The sequence below is a fragment of the Taudactylus pleione genome, unplaced genomic scaffold (genome assembly GCF_031769625.1).
Source record: "Taudactylus pleione unplaced genomic scaffold, aTauple2 ptg000592l, whole genome shotgun sequence".
Lineage (NCBI taxonomy): Eukaryota > Metazoa > Chordata > Amphibia > Anura > Myobatrachidae > Taudactylus > Taudactylus pleione.
The window spans coordinates 4,712,876-4,735,172 of record NW_028284994.1 but is presented as its reverse complement, the minus strand read 5'-3'; the positions used below and the strand labels follow the sequence as shown (position 1 = coordinate 4,735,172).

Genomic DNA, 22,297 nt, shown 5'->3' with positions numbered 1-22,297 from the left:
AAAATCCACTTGTGACCCTGCCTGTGTTTCATCTACCTTCCAGTGTACTTACCTGTTCACCCACTTGCATTACTATCCAGTGTGGTTGGAAAAAGATTGCATTAATCTACCAGGAGTCTCCGATACACAAAGGGAAACATCCAGTGTGAGAGAGGCCACTTTTTATTCACCACATCGTGGTCTCACAGGACTGCTTTTGAACACAGGCAGACTGCTTTGCTCTGCTACTTCTACAATTTGAACTTATGTGGGGAGAGCATACTTTTACTAAAGGTATTCACAGTGCATGAAAAGACTCTTACCCGATAATATGCAGAAGGATAAGAGCTTATACAGACAGATCTATACCAACTATAGGAGAGATATCTCCCTCTTTTCCATCAGGACAATTGCTGATGCACTAAGATTTATGTGGAATGATTATGTGCATGTCACAAGTGATTTTAATTTAATTGCTATCAGTGCTATTTTACACAATTATACCCCTTTTACACCAGAGCAAAAACCTGGGTTTTTGCTGGGTCTACCCGGGTCGCAGCTCAGTGTAAAAGGGTCCCTGAAAAAAAACCAAGGTCAAGTGACCCGGCAATCCAACCCAGGTAGCTACCAGGGTTGGACCCAGGATGGACCCGGGTAATGGTGCAGTGTAAAATGTGCAACCCGGGTTATCTGACCTGGGTCATGCCTAAAATGAGCTGATTGGTGGTTGTGGAGCAGTCACCTCCTACTTTTTATGACCTCACAGGTTTAGCAGGGCAGATCCAGGTTCAGTGTGAACAAGGCTGACCTGGGAGTAACCCAGATCGAAGGTGCAGTGTTATACCCCTTTTCCACCTAAATTCCGGGTCTGACCCGGAGTTGGAACAAAGTTCCTATCCGGATCAGACCCGGAATTTTGCTGGCGCTGACTCGGGATATTCGCGAGTCAGCGCCGCTCACACCGCAGTCGGGTCTGCATAGACCCAGCTTTTGCGGATTGAAAGTGGACGCTTGGAGATGACGTCATCTCCAAGTGCCACTGAAGCCGGACCAATCGGCCGGCTAGCAGCGCACTCCAGGTCTTCGTGACCCAGAGTGCGCTGTTCCCATTCCAGGGTTTCACGGGCTACGCCCATTCCAAAGAAACACTTGTGGATTTTCATCAAATAAAATTCTAAACAATGTGTTAGACATTAATTTACACTGGAAAATATAAGGTTTGTTTGAATTTTTAGATCCCTCATTTACTGTAGTTCTAAGCATGACTGCTCCAGCTTATGTAAGGGGTTTGTATTGGAAAAGGATATACTGTACATTAGTTTGGAATCAGTTATATCATACAGGATTATATTTTTGGGATTCTAAGACTTCCCCTACACTGACTGTTGGCTGAATATTCTGCCCCTTGGTAATTGCCCTAAACCTTAGATAAATACTGCCAACCTTAAATACTTAACATCATACTTAATTAACACCATACTAAAATAAGAAATAATGAAACAGAGAATTGTAGTCAACTTATTTGTCACATTTATTTAAATAAATTGGAAATGTACCCATCAGCTGCACTATCCAGTGTTCACAATATGCAGCCTGAGATGTGCAAGTATATTCCCCACACAAAAGGTATTCCCACTAGAATTGTGACCACACCTCCATCAAATAACAAGCAACCATCTCTCGCCTTGATTCACTTATCCACTAATGGTGCTGTCCCTTCACCACAGCAAGTTAACCAGCCAGTTAATGCCTGCTATGCCCAACAAACACAAGAAACAAAAAAGTTCGGTTTGAAACAGCACAAAACCCTCCACATCGAGATGAATTTTGGCTGAATTACCAAACTGAGGTTTGAAAAGGATATCAGAAATTAAGATTGACAACATGTGGTAACAAAAGGATTTACCTGTTTGCTCCACAACCTAGTAGTGATCACAAGACAAATGCAGCAGACCAAGCAAAATCTGTCAGGAACTGTGCTAACCTTTAGGGTCATGCTGTACTCTCTTGGTATGGGTCCCGCCAGCCATGGACACTGGGCATTGCCATGTTGATTCTTGTCAGCTGACAACTAAGTCTCCAATAGGGTTACAGGTCAGGGGCCACTTGATGGCCGCATCCAATCCCAGTGATGCACAGGGTATAAAGCCTCTCTCCTCACAGCATTTAGTACCTGAACTTCATCACTGACACATGCTCTGTTACTATCTCCCATGCTGGTTGTGCTAGTCTCCCTGATGAATCCAGCTCCAGTATAGTCTTCAAGTCTGGTTCCACTCCAACTCTAGTATATTCTTTAAGTCTGCAGCTTAAGTGCATTCTCCAAGTCTGGTCTCACTCTAATACCAGCATATCCTCAAGTAAGGATCCAATCTGATAGCAATCCAGTATCTACCATAAGTTCTACTCTCAGTCCTTGATTTCAGATAACACCAACTGTTATATTACTGTGTTGCTTATTCTATCAATGATGAGGACTTATATGTAGTATGCAAACCTCTCATACTATCAGTGAGTACAGTAAGTACTTGAGTCTCTAAGTCCCCAGTACTGACAATGTCCTACTTACAAAAACACATTGATAAGGTTGTGACAGAAAGAATGCCTCCATTATTTGATTTGCACACACCACATGCATCATATACTGTATCTACTGATGATGATTCTTTTGAGACAATCACATAATGACATGGCACATGAAAGAAAAGAACAAACGAAAAATGCAAAAAAGGAAATTGCTTAATTACACAGCCAAAATGCAACACAGACAACAATGTGCAAAACTGATGTCACACCAATGTAATCAGAACCAAGCCTCCCAACCCTTCAAACACACCCAGGAGCAGCAATCTTTCACTAAAGTCCATTAAATTGCCAACAGCCATCATTTCCACAAATTATGCCCAGCCATTCTTGCCAAGGGACAAAAGCCCTAGCTTTCTCATAGAGATGTGCATTGACCTTAAAGTTTTGGGTTTGATTTTATATCTGTCATATTTATTGGGGGGTGGGTTTGGATGGATTTCTTTAAAAATGTATAAAAACAGCTAAAATCATGCAATTTGGCCCTGTTTTATTTTCCTACCATAATATTGACCTCAAAATCATTAATTTCTAGTCATTTCCAGACAATATTCACTACCATACAGCTCAAAATATAATTTTTACCAATATTGGCCAAAGGCTGCAGTGAGCTGGCTAGCTAATCTAAGCTACAGAGAATCAACAAAAACATATGGCAGTTTAAAAAAATGTAGAGCATCTATGAAAACTGGCACAGCAGTGGTAGACAGGACAGCAGTTTACTAAACTATGCAATCCTATAGAATTTTTCATTAATAATGAACTAAAAGTAAAAGCCTAGTAGAAAAAATATATTATGTAAAATTTCCTCACTAGCTATGGCCAGTGAATTAGTCCTTTATTGGTCACCCTCTGAGTCTTGTTTGCTAAAGGCTACATATAGTCAAGTGAGTAAAGAAGGAGACACAGGACACAACTGTATGTACCCCAAGCATCTCCATCTCTCCTTTTTTTATTTTAACAGAGCAGCCCACAATTATAAGTTCCGTCTAACACATCTGGTATTCATTATATGCAGTGAGACTATAGCTCTGTTTAAACATTGGAATCGCATACCTTACCATATATGTACATATGCTTTTCTGTGCACATATGACAGGGTATGTACAATGAATTAACTCCATCCTGTCCTGTGCACCCACCCTCCATGCATACATGGCATATAAAATGGATTCTTATTCCAAAATGGCTTCTACAATTACCAACACACATCTCCAAACAGCAAATCACAGCCTTCAGGAGATGGAGTAACTGACTTAGGGCCTGATTCAGAGCCGTTCGCTATTTGTGGTCGCTCGTTTAAAAACAAGGGGTGGCTATTCAAATGATCCGTTCGCACATTGCAGTCTGTTCACACCTCTAAGTCTGAACGAGCGAGCAAAACATACGCTCGTTTATTTGTTAAAAACGCCCCCTGGCCGCTCGCATCCGACGTCATGTCCGCTATTTATTAGATTAATCGAGTACATCGACCAGCGTATGAACTGCTCGCTATTCTTGTGGTTGGTGTTTGCTACCACAAATTTGCGAGCAGTTCTGGCTCTAAAATAACCCAGTGACGTGGTCAATGACGCTGCTGTTTTAAATATACACACCCATAAAATGCCCATTTTGACCTTTAAGCACGCCTGCGTTCGGATCTCCACTCCCCATTTTCAAGCACCTTCCCCTGTTACCACCCACATACGCCTCATTCTGTCACTCAAAATAGCAGGCACTCGCTATATAGCGTACAAACGATTTTCGGCCGCACTGACTGGTTCGCGCATGCGTACTAAAAACCGTACGCATGCGCAGATGTGCAAACATCGCTCGGAACGAGCGTACTGCCGCTAACGAGCGGCTCTGAATGAGGGCCTTAGTCTTTATGCCAGTAGAGCAAGGTGAGAAAATACCAAAATGAAAAGTGGTCATTGGGATCTCTCACCCATCCTTATGTTGCATTTTTAAAAAAAAACAGCACTTCAGTGACAGGGAGTGTCACATTTGTGGATTAAGGGCCTGATTCCGACCCACTCATGATTGCACAGCGCTCGCAAGCGGGTCAGTGGTCCCCGACTGTGCATGCACCGCCTCCGGCGAGACCTGTACTGTGATGGCAGCTCTGTCGCAATGGGTCTTGCTACAAGATGTGGCCGCTGTCGATGTTGATTGACAGCTCACCCCATTTTGTAGGGGGAGAGGGGGGGCTGCACAAATGCAGGCATTTCCTTAGGAACACCTGGCATTTGTGGGCGGCCCTACTGACATCACGAGTGATGTCAGTAGTGGACTTCCTGCTCTATTAGAGCAGGTATTACAATCAGGCTTGCAAGAGATGAGACCCTACCACAGGGTCTCCTTGCAAGCCTGATGGTTGCAATAATCGCGACCATTGCCAGGCCGCTCGCAAAAGCTGTGGGTGGTCACCCACTGCTTACCGAACGGCCTGGAGGCCCAAAAAAATAAATAAATCCCTGCCCTGATTCAGAGCAAGCACTTGCAAACAGCAAATGGCTCTGAATCAGGCCCTAAGTGCATGGTTTGTTATGGCCCACACAACAGAATACAAATTGGCATCTACCATTTAATAAGTCTGTGTTGTTATAGACAGCAAAGGTCTTCCTTATAGAATTTATAGTTCATTTTGATGAGCATTTTTCAACATTTTGAGGAAGTAGCCTCCTATACCAATTGCTCACTAGGTTCCTGGCTGTGTTAAACTCTTAGCTGCTGTACACCAATGCTAGTTTGTAAAAGGGGATCCTATTTTTTTCCTCCCAATACTCAGAGACTGTGTGACATTCTAATTTGTACATTGTCATTAAAATATTCCTTCACCATTCTATTGTTGTTTACTGTATCAGATGTTTTCATAGTAGATGTTCCAAAACCAGAAGGAGAAAATCTATGGTATAATTTAAATAGCTAAATGTTCAGACTACACTAGGTTGAATACACAAGTATATAAATTGTGCCAATGTTTGGTTAAGTGAGCCAATGACCAAAGTGATCGGTCGTGTTGGAGGCTTAGATACATTTTATGTATTTTTGGCAAGGTATAAATAAATGGTCTCTTTGGATATGGTACCACAAGAAATGTATCTTGTTTCTTGTTGATTAATTTGGCTTTTGCTGCCTCCTTTATGGTGGAATTGATTAAGTATTTAAATTCCATAGTGGGATGGCAGGGTAGCTCAGTGTCAGACTGGAGCAGGAAGGGCCAACCAGATAATGCAGTGGTAGGAGCCCAAGCTTAAGGGGTGTGTCCAGGCACCAGAGGAGATGTGGCCAGACACAACAGAGGGACTTTACCCTTCATTAGAGAGCATATGCAAAGAATAGGGTCCATTTTTTAAAGGAGGGGACAGGGGTGTGCCAGGACCACCCACTTAGATTGGTAGGAGGACTAATTTTGGTTTATTGTCCCTAGAAACAAACCAGGCACCCAAATTCATCCATGACCTTGCTCTACTAATAGAGGAGGCATGGGGCCGTCAGGCAGTAGGGCCCACTGGGGATTTCCCCTGTACCCCTGTGGGCTAGTACAGCCCTGGGGTAGCTTAGTTTAAGTATGTCTTGTTAAAATCCTATTGATTTAATATTTATGTATAGTAATAACTGCAATCCTGGATTATGATGATGTTTTCTTTATCTGCATCTTGGAGAACACTTCCTGTTAATTAAGACACAGTAAATGTATTAAAGTGTTATATTCATCCTGGGGTAGGTTAATTTACATTCAAACTAAAGATGTGTCCACATACACCTTTGTGAAAATTGAGCCATGGCCTGCCATTCATGGCATCAGATAACCAGCCCTGCCAAGATATACATATTGGGACATGTGTAAGGATGCTGAAATATAGTGTAGTACCACTTTTCAGACAGCAGGTGGCATTTTTAGAAAAGTATACTGCGGTTGTAGAAAGCAGGAGAGGAAGATCCAATACAGTAAGCTGCTTCCCATTGCAGTGCCAAACAGGCATGCATACTTTGACTACATATACAGTAAAAAGTCCTACAGAATAGAAAATAGCACTTGGAAATATAGAACCATATTTCATATACTAAAAAAAAACTATTGCTATATTTCTAGCTGGATCTAGAACAGAAGCTGTCAGTTTCAGTTCATTTTCACTTTGTAAGAGGTTAAAGAGTTCAGTATTTGCCTGTAGGTGTTATAGCGTAGTGGTAAGGTGACTGCACATCACACCAGGAAATTAAGGTTTGAATCTCAGTGTAAACCTATTTTTTTCTCCAAAAATCAATTTTGAGGATTAAATATATATATAGTATAGTTCAAAAACTGACCATCAGTAATATACTATATGTATATGTACTTCTCCAGGTAAACTCTTTGCTTTTCTCAACACAGACGCGAGGGGGGAGGAATTCATTTTGTAAATGCTGCACATTTTTCACAGACAACAAACCACATTTTCATGAGACACTTTTGTACATTGACACAGAAGCACGGATGGGATCAGTGAGACCCCTCTTTGTGGCTATGTATTTCAATGACATAGATGCATGCATGGACCAAGAGATCCATGCAACATGCATCTGGGTCATTGACACAGAGCATAGAAGGGATCAGAGAGACCCATCTGTGTTGCTGTGGTAAAAAAAAAACCTGTGAAAACAAATAAATAAAAATGGCATGCCCCCCCTCCACAAAAGAGCCCTGAGCTTTTAGTGACCCAGTGCTGGTTTTGATTAAATACAGGGGACAAACCAGTCAGAACCAGCTCTGGTAGCAAGAATATGGGGGACAAACAACATAGGGACAGTGCTCAACTAGCACTGGGCACTGATCTGATTTTGGAAATACAGGGGGAAAAATGAGTAGGGTCCCCCTGTATTATTCAGAACCAGCACCAGACTTTTTCTAGTGAGGAAGCTAATGCCACAGCCAGGGGAGCACTTTCACTGGGCCCCCCAGTCAAAGCATTAAACCTGACCACTAATCAGCCCAGGCTGGAGATCACTGAGGAGCTAAGGACCCCCTAATCAGAGACAACTCTTGGGATGTTTTACCAGTGCGGTCAAACACGGGCACCTGCCCCAGATCCCTAACCTGATGCAAAATCTTGTGATCCCACTCTTGGGTCGCGAAGTTGTGGGGTCATGAGGATTTGTATTGAGTGGGCTTAACACTGATTGGCTGAGAGAGCCTTCCATCATGGCTCTCAGCCAATCAGCATTAAGCCCATTTAATATTCACACAGGTATCAAAAGAAGATGGTGCCCACCATCCCCCGCTGCCCTGCACCCCCGCTGCCTACACTGCCGGCACCCCACTGGCAGCATCCCCCGCTGCTGACACCACAACTGCCGACACTCCTGCACTGCTGCCCCATGTACTGAGGACATAGTCAGCAACCCCCACACTGCCAGCACTCCCACACTGTGGACCCCACCAGCACCCCTGCACTGCTGACACTGTCAGCATTCATGCACTGAGGACACCGATGGCACACCTGCTCTGCCAAAATTGCCATCACCCTGCATTGAGAACACCCCTACCCTGCCAACACAGTCTGCAAACCAGCAGTGAGGACACTGCTGGCATCCTAGCACTGCTAACATTGCTGGTACCCTTCACTGAGGACACTGCGAGCACCACAGCACTGCCATTCCATGTACTGATGACATTGCCAGCAACCCCTGCACTGCCGACACAGCCAGCAAATCTACACTGAGGACACTACTGGCACCCCCGCTCTGCCAACATCACCAGCACCCTGCATTAAGAACATCCCTGTACTGCCAACACAGTCAGCAAACCTGCACTGAGGACACTGCTGGCACCCCTGCACTGCCAACATCGCTGGTACCCTGCACTGAGGACACTGTCAGCACCGCAGCATGGCCAAACCACATGCTGAGGACACCATCAGCAACCCCTACAATGCCGATGCAGCCAGCAAACCTGCACTAAAGACAACACTGGCACTTCCAACATCATCAGTACCCTTCTCTGAGGACACTACCAACACCAATGCACTGCCATTCCATGTACTGAGGACACCATCAGCAACCCTACTATGCCAACACTGCTGTCAAAGTAAGAGCACTATTGGTGTATCCAACCCACACTGTATAACACACTGTATCCATGTTGGAAATTGGAAGATGAACTGCCACATGTTAGTGTCGCCCACTGTGTTACTTAGCTTAGTCAGATAGCTAGCTGGATGCAACCTTTTGGCCTTAACAAGATGAAAAATATAATATTGTGAGGTGGTCAAAATTGATTGGAAATGACTGTAAATAAATGTTATTGAGGTTAATAATACAGTAGGAACAAAAACATGCCCATATTGTGATTTTAACTGTTTTTATGATATTTTAAGAAAATATCCAGATCCAAAACCAAAACACAAAACCCAAGGAAAAAAATCCAAAATCAGATTCAGATCCAAAACCAGGGGAGATCCAGATCCAAAATCAAAACGCGATGGTGGGTGCATATCTCTCTCTCTCTCTCTCTCTCTCTCTCTCTCTCTCTCTCTTCTCTCTTCTCTCTTCTCTCTTCTCTCTTCTCTCTTCTCTCTCTCTCGTTTTATGTGGTTCTGGATTTAATCATGTATTTGAGGTGGATGTGGTTTTAAAACGTAGTTTATGTGCCTCTGGCTCTTCCAATATATTTTATGTGGAAGTGGTTTGTTGCAGTGTATTATATGTGGATCTGGCTGGGCTCCCTCCCAACGAGACTAAAACCGGGTGTGATGCAAGGTCTTACTTCTGCAAATGTCACACCACAGGCATGCACACAGAAATGCGGCGTGGGCTTGTGACAGCTAGGCCACAACCCATTTTTTGAGCTCGCGCCTCAGGCGCGCGCATGCTGTCTATCTTTTCTTTAGCTACATATATTTTTCAGCGCTTTGCCTCTGACAGGTTAGACACCCCTGTACTCAGTAGTCACGGTGGCTGTCATTCTGTGGTCTTTCTAGATCACGCTCCCTTACTGTGATACCACACCCCCTCACGATGATGCCACGCCCACTCCACAATATTACTGCTTTGCGGGGGCGGGCGCATTTTGACTGCTCGCACTGGGAGCCTCAGACCCTAGAAACTGCCCTGTACACTGTTATGGGTGGGGGAGGGGGGCACACAGAGCCAGTGATGCTGTTATCAGGGATAGGGGGAGGGGGAGAACTGCTTGGAGTGTGTGCACTTTGGATAGGACATAGAAAGACAACATTGAAATTACTGTACAGTTTTTAATGTTGATTACAAAACATTGTTCAGACCTAAACATTGGTTCTGGAACATCGATGTTAACCAATTTTTCTATTTTTTAATGTACCTGTAGGAGCTTAAACATATAAAACACCAATAAACTTCTGAAATCATACTTATTTTATATTTAATTTATGAGGGCTTACAGTATGTATAGTTCCACATACTGTATATCACCCCCTTGGAATGGCGCTCTTTGGGCCAGATTCAGAGATGTATGCTAACCCAATGGCTAGGGCACATCTCTGATGGTGGGAGGACTGCGCATGTGCAGCCCTCTGGCTCTGAGTCCACTTGCAGTGTCTCCCGGCTGCAGCCTGATTGACAGGCTGTGGTATTTTGGAGGCGGAGTGGGGGTGGTCCCTGGCAGTGGGATGGTAGGCATCCTCATTCAAACAAGTCTTAGTGTTTTTTTTTTTTTTCAGGACTTGTTATTAAATATAGAGCTCCTGTTTTTTAACTGTAATATTTTTAATAAAATAGCTGTTTGAAGCAGTATTATGCTACAGTGCATCTGGAAAGTATTCACAGTGCATCACTTTTTCCACATTTTGTTATGTTACAGACTTACTTCAAAATGAAATAAATTCATTTTTGTCCTCAAAATTCTACACACAATACCCCATAATGACAACATGTAAAAAGTTTTTTAGAGATTTTTGCAAATTTAATTTAAAAAAAAAAACACTAAGATATCTCATATACATAAGTATTCATGGCCTTTGTCATGAAGCTCAAAATTGAGCTCACCTGCATCCTCTTTCCACTGATCATCCTTGAGATGTTCCTACAGTTTAATTGGAGTCCACCTGTGGTAAATTCATTTGACTGGACATGATTTTGAAAGGCATATACCTGTCTATATAAGGTCCCTCACTTGACAGTGCATATCAGAGAACAAAACAAGCATGAAGTCCAAGGATTTGTTTGTAGATCTCCGAGACAGGATTGTCTCAAGGCACAAATCTGGTGAAGGGTACAGAAAAATATCTGCTGCTTAGAAGGTCCCAATGAGCACAGTGGCCTCCATCATCTGTAAATGGAAGAAGTTTGGAACCACCAGGACTCTTCCTAGAGTTGGCCGTCCATCTAAACTGAGCGATCGGGGGAGAAGGGCCCTAATCAGGGAGGTGACCAAGAAACCGATGGTCACTCTGTCAAAGCTACAGCATTCCTCTGTGGAGAGACAAGAACCTTCCAGAAAGACAACCATCTTTGCAGCTATCCACCAATCAGGCCTGTATGGTAGAGTGGCCAGATGGAAGCCACTCCTTAGTATAAAGCACATGGCAGCCCACCTGGAATTTGCCAAAATGCCCCTGAAGGACTCTCAGACCATGAGAGACAAATATTGAACTCTTTGGCAAGAATGCCACGCATTCTATTTGGAGGAAACCAGGCACCGCTCATTGCCAGGCCAATGCCATCCCTACAGTGAAGCATGGTGGTGGCAGCATCATGCTGTGGGATGTTTTTCAGCAGCAGGAACTGGGAGACTAGTCAGAATAGAGGGAAAAATTAATACAGCAGTGTACAGAGACATCCTGGATGAAAACCAGCTCCAGAGCACTCTTGACCTCAGACTGGGGCGACGGTTAATCTTTTAGCAGGACAATGACCCTAAACACACAGCCAAGATATCAAAGGAGTGGCATCAGGACAACTCTGTGAATGTCCTTGAGTGGCCCAGCCAGAGCCCAGACTTGAATCCGATTTAACATCTCTGGAGAGATCTGAAAATGTCTGTGCATCGACGTTTCCCATCCAACCTGATGGAGCTTGAGAGGTGCTGCAAAGAGGAATGGGCGAAACTGCCCAAAGATAGGTGTGCCAAGCTTGTGGCATCATATTCAAAAAGACTTGACTTGTAATTGCAGTCAAAAGTGCATCAACAAAATATTGAGCAAAGGCTGTGAATACTTATGTACATTTGAATTTTTAGTTTTTTTTTTAATTAAATTTGAACAATTGTCTTTATGGAGTATTTTATTGTAGAATTTTGAGGAGAAAATTTAATTTATTGCATTTTGGAATAAGGCTGTAACATAACAAAATGTGAAAAAAGTGACGTGCTGTGAATACTTTCCGGATGCACTGTATGTACTGTATCTCTATTTACTTTTATGTTAGTACATGAAATATCATCTGGAAATCATCTGTTGGAGTTGCAATAAAGGATTTTATTGAAATCTACTGTATGCTGTTGAATCCTCTTTATGTGAAGAAAATTATATGGTAACCTTAAAACCTGAAGGGGTAATAAGAGGTGTTTGCTTTAAATATATCAAGAGGTATGTACCTTGAATATCAGGAGGATGGGACTGTTCTATCAACACCTATTTTTCAGATATAAATAATCTCTCACATTGGGTGGATCACCAATAATTTTAAAATACTACACTATGGGTCTCATTTATTAACGAGTTTTATCACCAGAACGAGTGAAACATTTCACTGTGTATGATAAATGGTGCTCCAGCCAATCAGCTCCCAACTGTCAACTGTTAGAAAAGTGACAGTTGGGAGCTGATTGGCAAGAGCAACATTTATCATACACAGTGAAATGTAACACTCATTTTGGTGATAAAACTCATTAATAAATGGGGGCCTTTGATTGTTTCCTTTTGTTCTCATCATTTTGAGGTAAATATAAGGACACAAAGGGCCTGGATGGAATTGCAGAGCCGCACATAAGCACACACAAGTGACTGTGCAATTCTGTTCATTTAAAATGTTAATGCAGAAGGAGGTATCGCATACACAGACATACATACACACCTCCTTTCTGCATTTGCATGATCTCAGCTCTGCGACTGAGGCCACAGCCTGGTGTCACCATAAGAACAATTGCGACTGATGGTTGCCGATGTTCCTTAGGCCAGGCTAAGGGAGATAAAGCTTCCCACAGCCTGGCCGGGTCCTGGCAGCTTGCAAGGTCAGAAAGTCTGCGTGCACCCATACAGACTCTGCCCTTGCTCCTCCTTGAAAAATGAGGCAACACAGGCCTTTTTCCGGGAACGCTGCCAGGGAAAATCCCCGCTCCACCTCCAAAACACTTCAACCTGTCAATCAGGCTGTGGCCGAAAGACTTCCAGCCCCACTTCCGGCCCCCGCAGCACACTGCCCCACTTCCGGTAACGGCACTTGGATGCCCCGATTCCGGTAAATTCATTAAGAGCCAATAGACCTATATTTGCATATTTAGATCCTGGCGAAGTGTTCCGTTTACTAGCAGACACAGCGCATAGGAAAGCACCCGGTCTCAAATAGATTAAACCAGCACCGCATGTGATCGCGCCAGCACTCCTGGGCATGCGCATGACGCACTTCCGGGTGAGCGCTATTTAAACTGACACGCAGTGATGGCAAGGATGCTCAGAGAAAAGACATACCTCACCTGACCTATGGATCAACAGGTAAGACGCTACCAGTTAATGGTAGCAATACACTGGCACATACATACACCACTTTCAGTCTGTTTAGCTACAATCCACCAGCAACTAGTTTATAGCAGCCATGCATTGGCAGATGCATATACTGCCTCTAGGCAGTCAAGCTCCCATATAAATACTACAATTGTATATTATATGTATTACCACCATTCCCTCACAGGCTAATGTTATCTCACCTAGCAACTTGGTACTAGTGGTGTTATGCAAATGATGAGTGTATACTCTGGCAGCAATAGTCTAAATACATGTATATAGTATCCTCTCTTCTGTCACTATAGAGACGTGCATGTCTATTCATATGTATATCTGTGTATGTATAGATTTGTGTACCAGTCATTGCATGTATAGGCTTTATTACATTCTTTCCCCAGTAAAACTCATATTGGGTAAATAATATAGGGCCTGTTAGACCAGATGCTGATGTTGTTATTATGTACCCCAATTTCAGTTAAAACTTGCTGATGTTAACATATACTGAGATGCCGTGACAAAGGTTCTTAATGAACCGAAACGTTGGCAAATTAATTTGGTATGTCCTATTAAACTGATTAATATTGCAAACTCAAAGCCAAGTCTGGAGAGTGTCTTCCTTTCATCATACGATGATAGTGTAAATGTATATATATATATATATATATATATATATATATATATATATATATATATATATATATATATAGCAACTGGCATACTGTTTATACTTTACTGTAATATCAAAGTGGAAAATAAAACATTGAGCTACATTACTTGTCAATGAATGTACAATACAACCATGGAAAATGAGTACTATTTTGGGAGGATGGGAGGGATCGAAAGTACAAAGTGTATCAATAAACAAAGGGCAACATTAATGAGTAGTATCAACACAATAGGGGGAGGGCTAATGAAAACTTGATTTGTTGTCTGTGTAAAAAGTGCAGCCTTTACAAAAGAATTCCTCCTCCCTCCCCCTCTGTGTTGAGACAAACAATGGGCAGGGTTATTCTGAAAAAGGACATGAACACACTGTAAATTACTGATGGCCAGTTTTTAAATTATAATGTATATCTAGAACCAGTACTGTATATAAAATACCGAGCCATATTTTCAGGGGGAAATTTCTACACTAAGAAATTACTACACACACGCCGTCCTCACTGACTTAGATCCCCACATAGTGTACACAGTGTTCACAGCCTCTAGATGAAATATGATATTATTCTAAAAAGTTTTAATATTATTACAATAATATTATTGATATTATTGAATTATACAATTTTTTTGTGGAGCAAGCAAACAAATGTTTACACTGGGATTCAAACCCTAACTGCCAAGTTTGATGTGCAGTGACTTTACCACTACACCACAATACTGGTGGATGGGAAGTACAGAATCTGTCTTTTCAGGAACTGATGACCATTTCCTAGTGACAGGTTTTTTCTGCTAGTACAGTGTTTCAGCGGCTAGTACAATGATAAAGCTGCTAATGCATATAAGCCCATTTAATATGCACACAGGAAGCAAAAGAAGATGGCGCCCATCATGACACCGCCTGCACCCTTTCTGCTGACACAGCCGGCACCCCACTGGCAGCATCCCCCGCTGCTGACACCACCACTGCTGACACTACCAGCACCCCTGCACTGCTGCCCCATGTACTGAGGACACCATTAGTGACCCCCACACTGCCGACACTGCTGGCACTCCCATACTGAGTACACCACCAGCACCACTGCACTCCCGACACTGTCGCACACATGCACCGAGGACACTGCTAACTCCCCTGCTCTGCCGACACCACCGTAAGCCTGCATTGAGAACACCCCTGCACTGCCAACACAGTCAGCAAACCTGCAGCGAAGAAACCACTGGCACCCCAGCACTGCCGACATCACCAGTACCCTTCACTGAGGACACTACCAGCACTGCAACACTGCCATTCCATGTACTAAGGACACTGTCAGCAACCCCTGCTCTGCTGACACAGCCAGCAAACATGCACTAAAGACACCACTGGCACTGCCGACATTGCCAGTACCCTTCACTGAGGACACTGCCAGCACCCCTGCACTGCCATTCCATGTACTGAGGACACCATCAGTAACCCCTGCACTGCTGTTTCAGCCAGCAAACCTGCACCAAAGATACCACTTGCACCCCCACTCTGCTTACACCGCCAGTACCCTGCACTGTGGATACTGCCAGCACCACAGCACTGCCATTCCATGTACTGAGGACACGGTCAGCAACCCCTGCCCTGCCGACACAGCCAGCAAACCTGCACTGATGATACCATTGGTACCCCAGCACTACCGACATCGCCAATACCCTTCACTGAGGACACTGCCAGCACAGCAGCACTGCCATTCCATGTACTGAAGACACCGTCAGAAACCCCTGCACTGCTGACACAGCCAGCAAACCTGCACTAAAGACACCACTGGCACTGCCTCCATTGCCAATACTCTACACTGAGGATACTGCCAGCACCACAGCACTGCCATTCCATGTACTGATGACACCGTCAGCAACTCTGCACTGCTGACACAGCCAACAAACCTGCACTAAAGACAACACTGGCACCTCCGCTCTGCTTACAATGCCAGTACCCTGCACTGAGGATACTGCCAGCACCATAACACTGCAATTCCATATACTGAGGACACCATCTTCAACCCTGCTCTTCCGACACTGCTGTCGTAGTAAGAGCACTATTGGTGTATCCAACCCACACTGTATAACACACTGTATCCATGTTGGAAGTTGGAAGCTGAACTGCCACATGTTAGTGTCGCCCACTGTGTTACTTAGCTTAGTCAGCCAGCTAGCTGGATGCAACCTTTTGGCCTTAACAAGATGAAAAATATAATATTGTGAGGTGGTCAAAATTGATTGGAAATGACTGTAAATAAATGTTATTGAGGTTAATAATACTGTAGGAACAAAAACATGGCCATTTGATGTGATTTTAACGGTTTTTATGATTTTTTAAGAAAAAATCCAAAACCAAAACACGAGGGGTGGCACACATGAGAGAGAGAGAGAGAGTGAGAGAGAGAGAGAGAGAGAGAGAGAGAGAGAGCAACTCACATACTGTGTATACTTCTTCTAGCTACATTACTGGTCAAACAATGTACAATATAACCATGGAAAATGAGTACTATTTTGGGATGAAGGGATGGGCTAAAAGTACAAAAGTGTCTCAATACAAAAAGGGCAACATTAATGAGTAGTAACAAAACAAAACACAGGGGGAGGGCTAATGAAAACTTGATTTGTTGTCTGTGGAAAATGTGCAGCCTTTACAAATGAATTCCTCCTCCACCCTAGGAGTTGAGACAAGCAATGGGTTAATCTGAAAAAGGACATTAACATACTGTAAATTACTGATGGCCAGTTTTTTAATTATAATGTATATCTAGAACCAGTACTGTATATGAAATATCGAGCCATATTTTCAGGGGGAAATTTCTACACTAAGAAATCACTACACCTTCATGCCGTCCTCACTGACTCCGATCCCCACATGAAATATGATATTATTATAAAAAGTTTTATTGTTATTACAATAATATTATTGATATTATTATATTATTGAATTATATAAATTTATTATTGGAGCAAAAAATAAATGTTTACACTGGGATTCAAACCCTATCTGTCAAGTGTGATGTGCAGTGACTTTACCACTACACCACAATACTGGTGAATGGGAAGTACAGAATTAGTCTTTTGAGGAACTGATGACAGTTTCCTAGTGAGTTTGTTTGGTGCTAGTACAGTGTTTCAGCGGCTAGTACAGTGATTTAGATGCAAATGCATATTGCACCTTAACATAAACACTCCTCAAAACTCCTTGTTTGCCCTCTAATTAAAATCCGAAGGAGACCACTACTGTATCTTTGCTACATAGGTTGAACACTATTAAGTGCTACATTACATGATTCACTGGCCACCCAGTGGTGAAAGTATGAATTGCACCTTTGCTGCACCACAGATAGCACGGCACGACGATATATGAGAATTGATGTAATGCCAAATTGAGAGTCATGGCACAGTTTTCAGAAAGGTGTATGTGGACACATCTGTAGGGAAAAGGGGAAAGAAGCAACATTGCTCCAGTTGTCATAACAACAATATTACATATGACGAGCCTAGGTGTGCCCTATAAACAATTTTGGTGGTGCTCCCTAGAGTAATACAGTATCTAGACACAAGAAGTAAACAAGCACCTCTATAATGAGGCACTCTTCTTAGTACATCCTATAAAAAAATATAACTTTTAATGAAGTCAAAGTAAAATACCACTAATATGATAGACTACATATAAAAGTTAATATATGTACTATAAAGTGCATCTGCAAAATGTTGATCAATATATGTGTGGGAAAGAAACCCCTACACTGAAGGGCAGCAAAATATTAAAGTGTAAATATGACATACAATTGTAATAAATACATAATTAAAATACACCAAGTTTTATCATGTAGCCATATTGGCCCTCATTCAGAGGCAGTCACAAGAAGCGACCACTCATTCTGAATGAGGGCGGCTGCTTGTAATTTTAAGTGCAGCCTCCTATTTGCTAGCTAAACTGTGGGTTACCACCCACAGCTTTAGCGACTGACCAGGTTTATGGTTGGGATGATCTAGACCATCGCAGCCATCAGGGCTTGCGACGAGACCCTAAGGTTGATTTTCAGCAACCGCAAGCCCCAGGGAGCTTCCTGCTCTGATCGAGCATGAATCTCCCCACTGACATCACTGCTGATGTCAGTGCGGCCACCCACAAAAAGGTAGGCATTCCGTCAGGAACACCTCCGTTTGTGTAGCCACCCCCTCACCCCGCCTACAAAGTGGTGGTGATCTATCGATCAACATTGACAGCTGCCCCTTTTGTAGTGAGCTTCGCCATACCTAGGGTGTGGTGTAAACAACCATGTGGAGATCCCTACCAATATAATTGTATTAAAATCATAAAAGCAGGCAGACCAGGGAGTGGATGTACTTGGGCAGGTGTGCAGGTTCCATGTGTGTGTGTGTATGTATATATATATATATATATATATACACCACGTATTTATACACTTACTGTACATACATATATTCACACAGAAAAATGCATATAAACACCACACATGCATGTGTAACACATGCATTACACACGCACACATATATATACATACATACATACATACATGGGGATGGGACCTTGCAGGAAGGCACCATATTATTAAGCTCTGCCCCCTTGTGGTAAAATGTCATGGATCATGGGTCAATTGGGTAAGGGTGGAGCCAAATTACACAATTTTAATGGAATCACATCATATTGGCTCCGCCTCCAACTGATTGCCCCCTCATATTGCAGCACTTTACTAAAGTGAGAGATTTTAGATGTGAGTTTTAGAAGAGATGTAGTTATAGCAACCATTCAGATTTTACTTAACATTTAACTAGCACCTTCTTGAAGATAACAGCTAGAATCTGAATGGTTGCTATGGGCAAAATCTATTCTAAAACTCACTTCTAAAAACTCTCACTTTAGTAAATTTGCCCTTAGGTATTGGACACAAAATGAGAGACTTACTCTGCCAGTGATGACCAATAGATGAAAGTACAGTTTGTGTCACAGAATAAATTATAATAAATATTCATATTTCATTCCCATTCAAAATTGGTATTTATTCTGTAAGTCATATTGTTAAACATCATCCCTTATTTTCAATTATACCCAGATAGGCTCAAAACAATTATCAAAAGCATGCACTTGTTTCTCACAGTGCAAATTTAGCATTAGAAAAGTGACAATTTACAAACTGCTTGTGCTGGATAGATGCCAATGACTGTATCGGAAAATACAGATAATGCAATTAAAGGTGCATATACACAAAACGATTTTGTAACCAAAGATTATCTTTCAGATTTTCTGTCAGATTTTCCCTTGAAAAAGTGAACAATTTTTTTTAGTGTAGTGAACGATTTTTTGAAAGATGAACAAATAATGTTCCTTCGCTTAATGATAATCAAACATGTTGGACAGTCTGAAATGGATGATGAACGAAAACTACAAACTTCAAATGGGAGAGCGCATTTGTGATTATCGTTCATCGTTATAACTCATAAACTGAACAATTTTTTTAGAACAATTTAATGATAACGACTTTATCGACAAATCGTTAAAAAAAAATTGTTACATGTATGAACCTTAACTCTAAAGTAGGGATGTTTGCCGACCCCTGTGTGTTGGTTTTGGACCTGTATTTCCTTGTGTTTTTGATCTGGATCTGGTATTTGATTTTTATCCTTGGTGTTTTGTTTTTTTAGTTTTGGATCTGTATTTTTTCCCAAAAATTATATAAACAGTTAAAACCACATTATGTGGGCCTGTTTTTGTTCCTGCAGTTTTATTAACCTTCATAACAATCATTTTCAGGCATTTCCATGCATTTTTATTACGGGTACCCATATGGTGTCATATGGATAGTGCACAAACTCATCACTGTAACAGTAAAAGTGATTGGCAGTGTTAAGCTGCATCTAGTATATGGTCTACATATAACACCCCCATCTATGTTCAGGTTTCAAATTTGGAATTTAGAAGAAAGTTTTAATTTCAGAGTAATGTCTATCATATCAGCTCATTTGGTAAACTAACATTCTCAATTCCTTTACAATTTTTTTGTTTATTAAAATATGATGCAAATAGATTGTTATACTAAACCATCACTATTGCAACAGTAGGGCACAGTTATCTTCCCTGTCTCTTGTATAAACACTGTACCTTGCCCTAATACATTTTAGCTGTAGCTAATAATTACAGATAAAAACCATAAACCAATAATATTACTCTCAAAATTGAAGGGAGAAGAAATATAAACTTAAATGTGTGTCATTCAGATGTCGCCTTTTTCTTAATATATCTGCTAGTTAAATGTTATAACTAGCTCTGATATAGTCATCAAAATTCTCTAATACATAGTTAATAATAAAAAAAAGTCCAAATTATTGTTAGTTGTTTATATAGTGCACACATATTCCACAACACTTTACAGAGAATATCTTACTATTCACATCAGTCCCTACCCCAGTGGAGCTTACCATCTATATTTGCTCACTAACATACACACTACTGTCAATTTTGTGGGAAGCCAATTAACCTACCAGTATATTTTTGGAGTGTGGGAGGAAACCGGAGTACATGGAAGAAACCCACACAAGCACAGGGAGAATATGCAAACTCCACACAGTTTGGACTGTAGTGGGAATCAAACCCATGACCTCAGTGCTGTCAGGCAGTAATGCTAACCATTACACTATCTTTACTTAGCGGTACAGTATGTAGCGCTAAACACAATACACAAATGTGAATTATAGGAATAATTTTAATAAAAATTTTATTAGAATTTTTAATTTACTATACATTTGTATAGATCTTTCTAATAACATATACTGATATAAAAAATTGTGATAAAATAAGATATATATGAAAACACGAATAAATAAAATAGGAAATAAATAAATAAAATACCCTTACCTCTAATTAGTGTGAAAATAGTAACAATTTTAATAATTAGTTATAATATACACTGATGGTGAAGTGTCTTCTTATATGAAAAACAATTATATAAAATAATACATGTAAAACAACTAGTGTAAATATGCATGTGAATATTCAAGTTAAATAATAAATAAAATAATTAAACTAATGTTTACCATTATAATAAAAAGTGTATTCATCTTTCTTATGGATAGTTTGTTAACAAAGTTTACCACCCATGTCCCCTAATTTGCCAAGTTTACTATACAAGGTAGAGATAAATGTAGATAAAGTAAGATAAAATGGAGAGAGTTACAGTGAGAGTATCATTTCTGCACAATATTACATTGATGTCACATTTTCCCACAGATAATGAAGGTTGTGTGAAATGCGCTGATAATGAATTGCCTAATGACGCAAAGAACAAATGCATTGCCAAGGCTCAGGAGTTTCTATCATATGAAGTGGATCCTATAACCTCAGTGTTTTATGTCACTGTTCTATTATTTTCTGTGATAATTGTCTTCATAATTGGACTATTTTATTCAAATCGGAATAAACCAATTGTCAGAGCTAATAATAGGAACCTCAGCTTTATTATCCTCATCTCTCTTATGTTGAGTTTACTCTGTGTATTTCTTTTCCTTGGTCGCCCAGTGGATATAACCTGCATGCTGCGCCAACTCTCCTTTGGAATCATATTTACTATTGCAGTGTCCTCAGTCCTGGCCAAGACTATCACAGTTTGCATCGCTTTTAAGGCCACAAAACCCAGAAGCTACTGGAGAAAATGGCTGGGAGTTAAATTACCAAATGCTTTAGTGCTGATCTGCTCATCTGTCCAGGTTCTGAATGGTGTTATCTGGTTGTCAGTTTCCCCTCCATTTCAGGAGTTTAACATGGACACATATCATGGTACTATCATCATCCAATGTAATGAGGGTTCTGTGTTAGCCTTTTATTTCATGTTGGGTTACATGGGGTTCCTGGCAGCTGTGAGTTTTGTTCTGGCTTTCATGGTGAGGACATTACCTGGCATCTATAATGAGGCCAAGTACATCACATTCAGCATGCTGGTTGGCTGCAGTGTTTGGGTCTGTGCCATCCCAGCCTATCTGAGCAGTAATGGGAAACATATGGTTATTGTAGAGGTGTTTGCTATATTAGCCTCATGCATTGGGGTTTTAGGCTGTATATTTTTCCCTAAATGCTACAATATCCTAATGAGACCTGAAATGAACACAAAAGAACGCTTGTGCTTAAAAAAATAAAACAATGTATTTTAATATGACCTGCTAATCTTTAATAAATTATTAATTAACATTTAATGTATGTAAGATTATGTTCTTGTGAAAAAAAAAATGAAAAATGTTTGCTTAATTCTGTTTGACTTATTTACTTTTTTGCAGATATTATGCTAGTAAAGTACATTATTATATTTATAATGTCTATTATTTCTGAATGTTTTTCAATTGACAATATTGATGACTTAAACAACTTAGGCCCGTATTCAATTAGCCACGATAAGTCGGGT

At 41.3% G+C, this 22,297-nt stretch overlaps 1 protein-coding gene across 1 annotated transcript in view; it reads left to right on the top strand.

The window, feature by feature from the left end:
• LOC148481218 (vomeronasal type-2 receptor 26-like) overlaps positions 1 to 22,034 on the top strand; it is a 42,937-nt gene extending 20,903 nt beyond the window's left edge. The window contains exon 2 of the mRNA XM_088453824.1: positions 21,133 to 22,034. Coding sequence (XP_088309950.1) covers positions 21,133 to 22,034 — 902 coding nt within the window. The remainder of the gene's footprint in view (positions 1 to 21,132) is intronic.
• Positions 22,035 to 22,297: the final 263 nt, after the last annotated feature.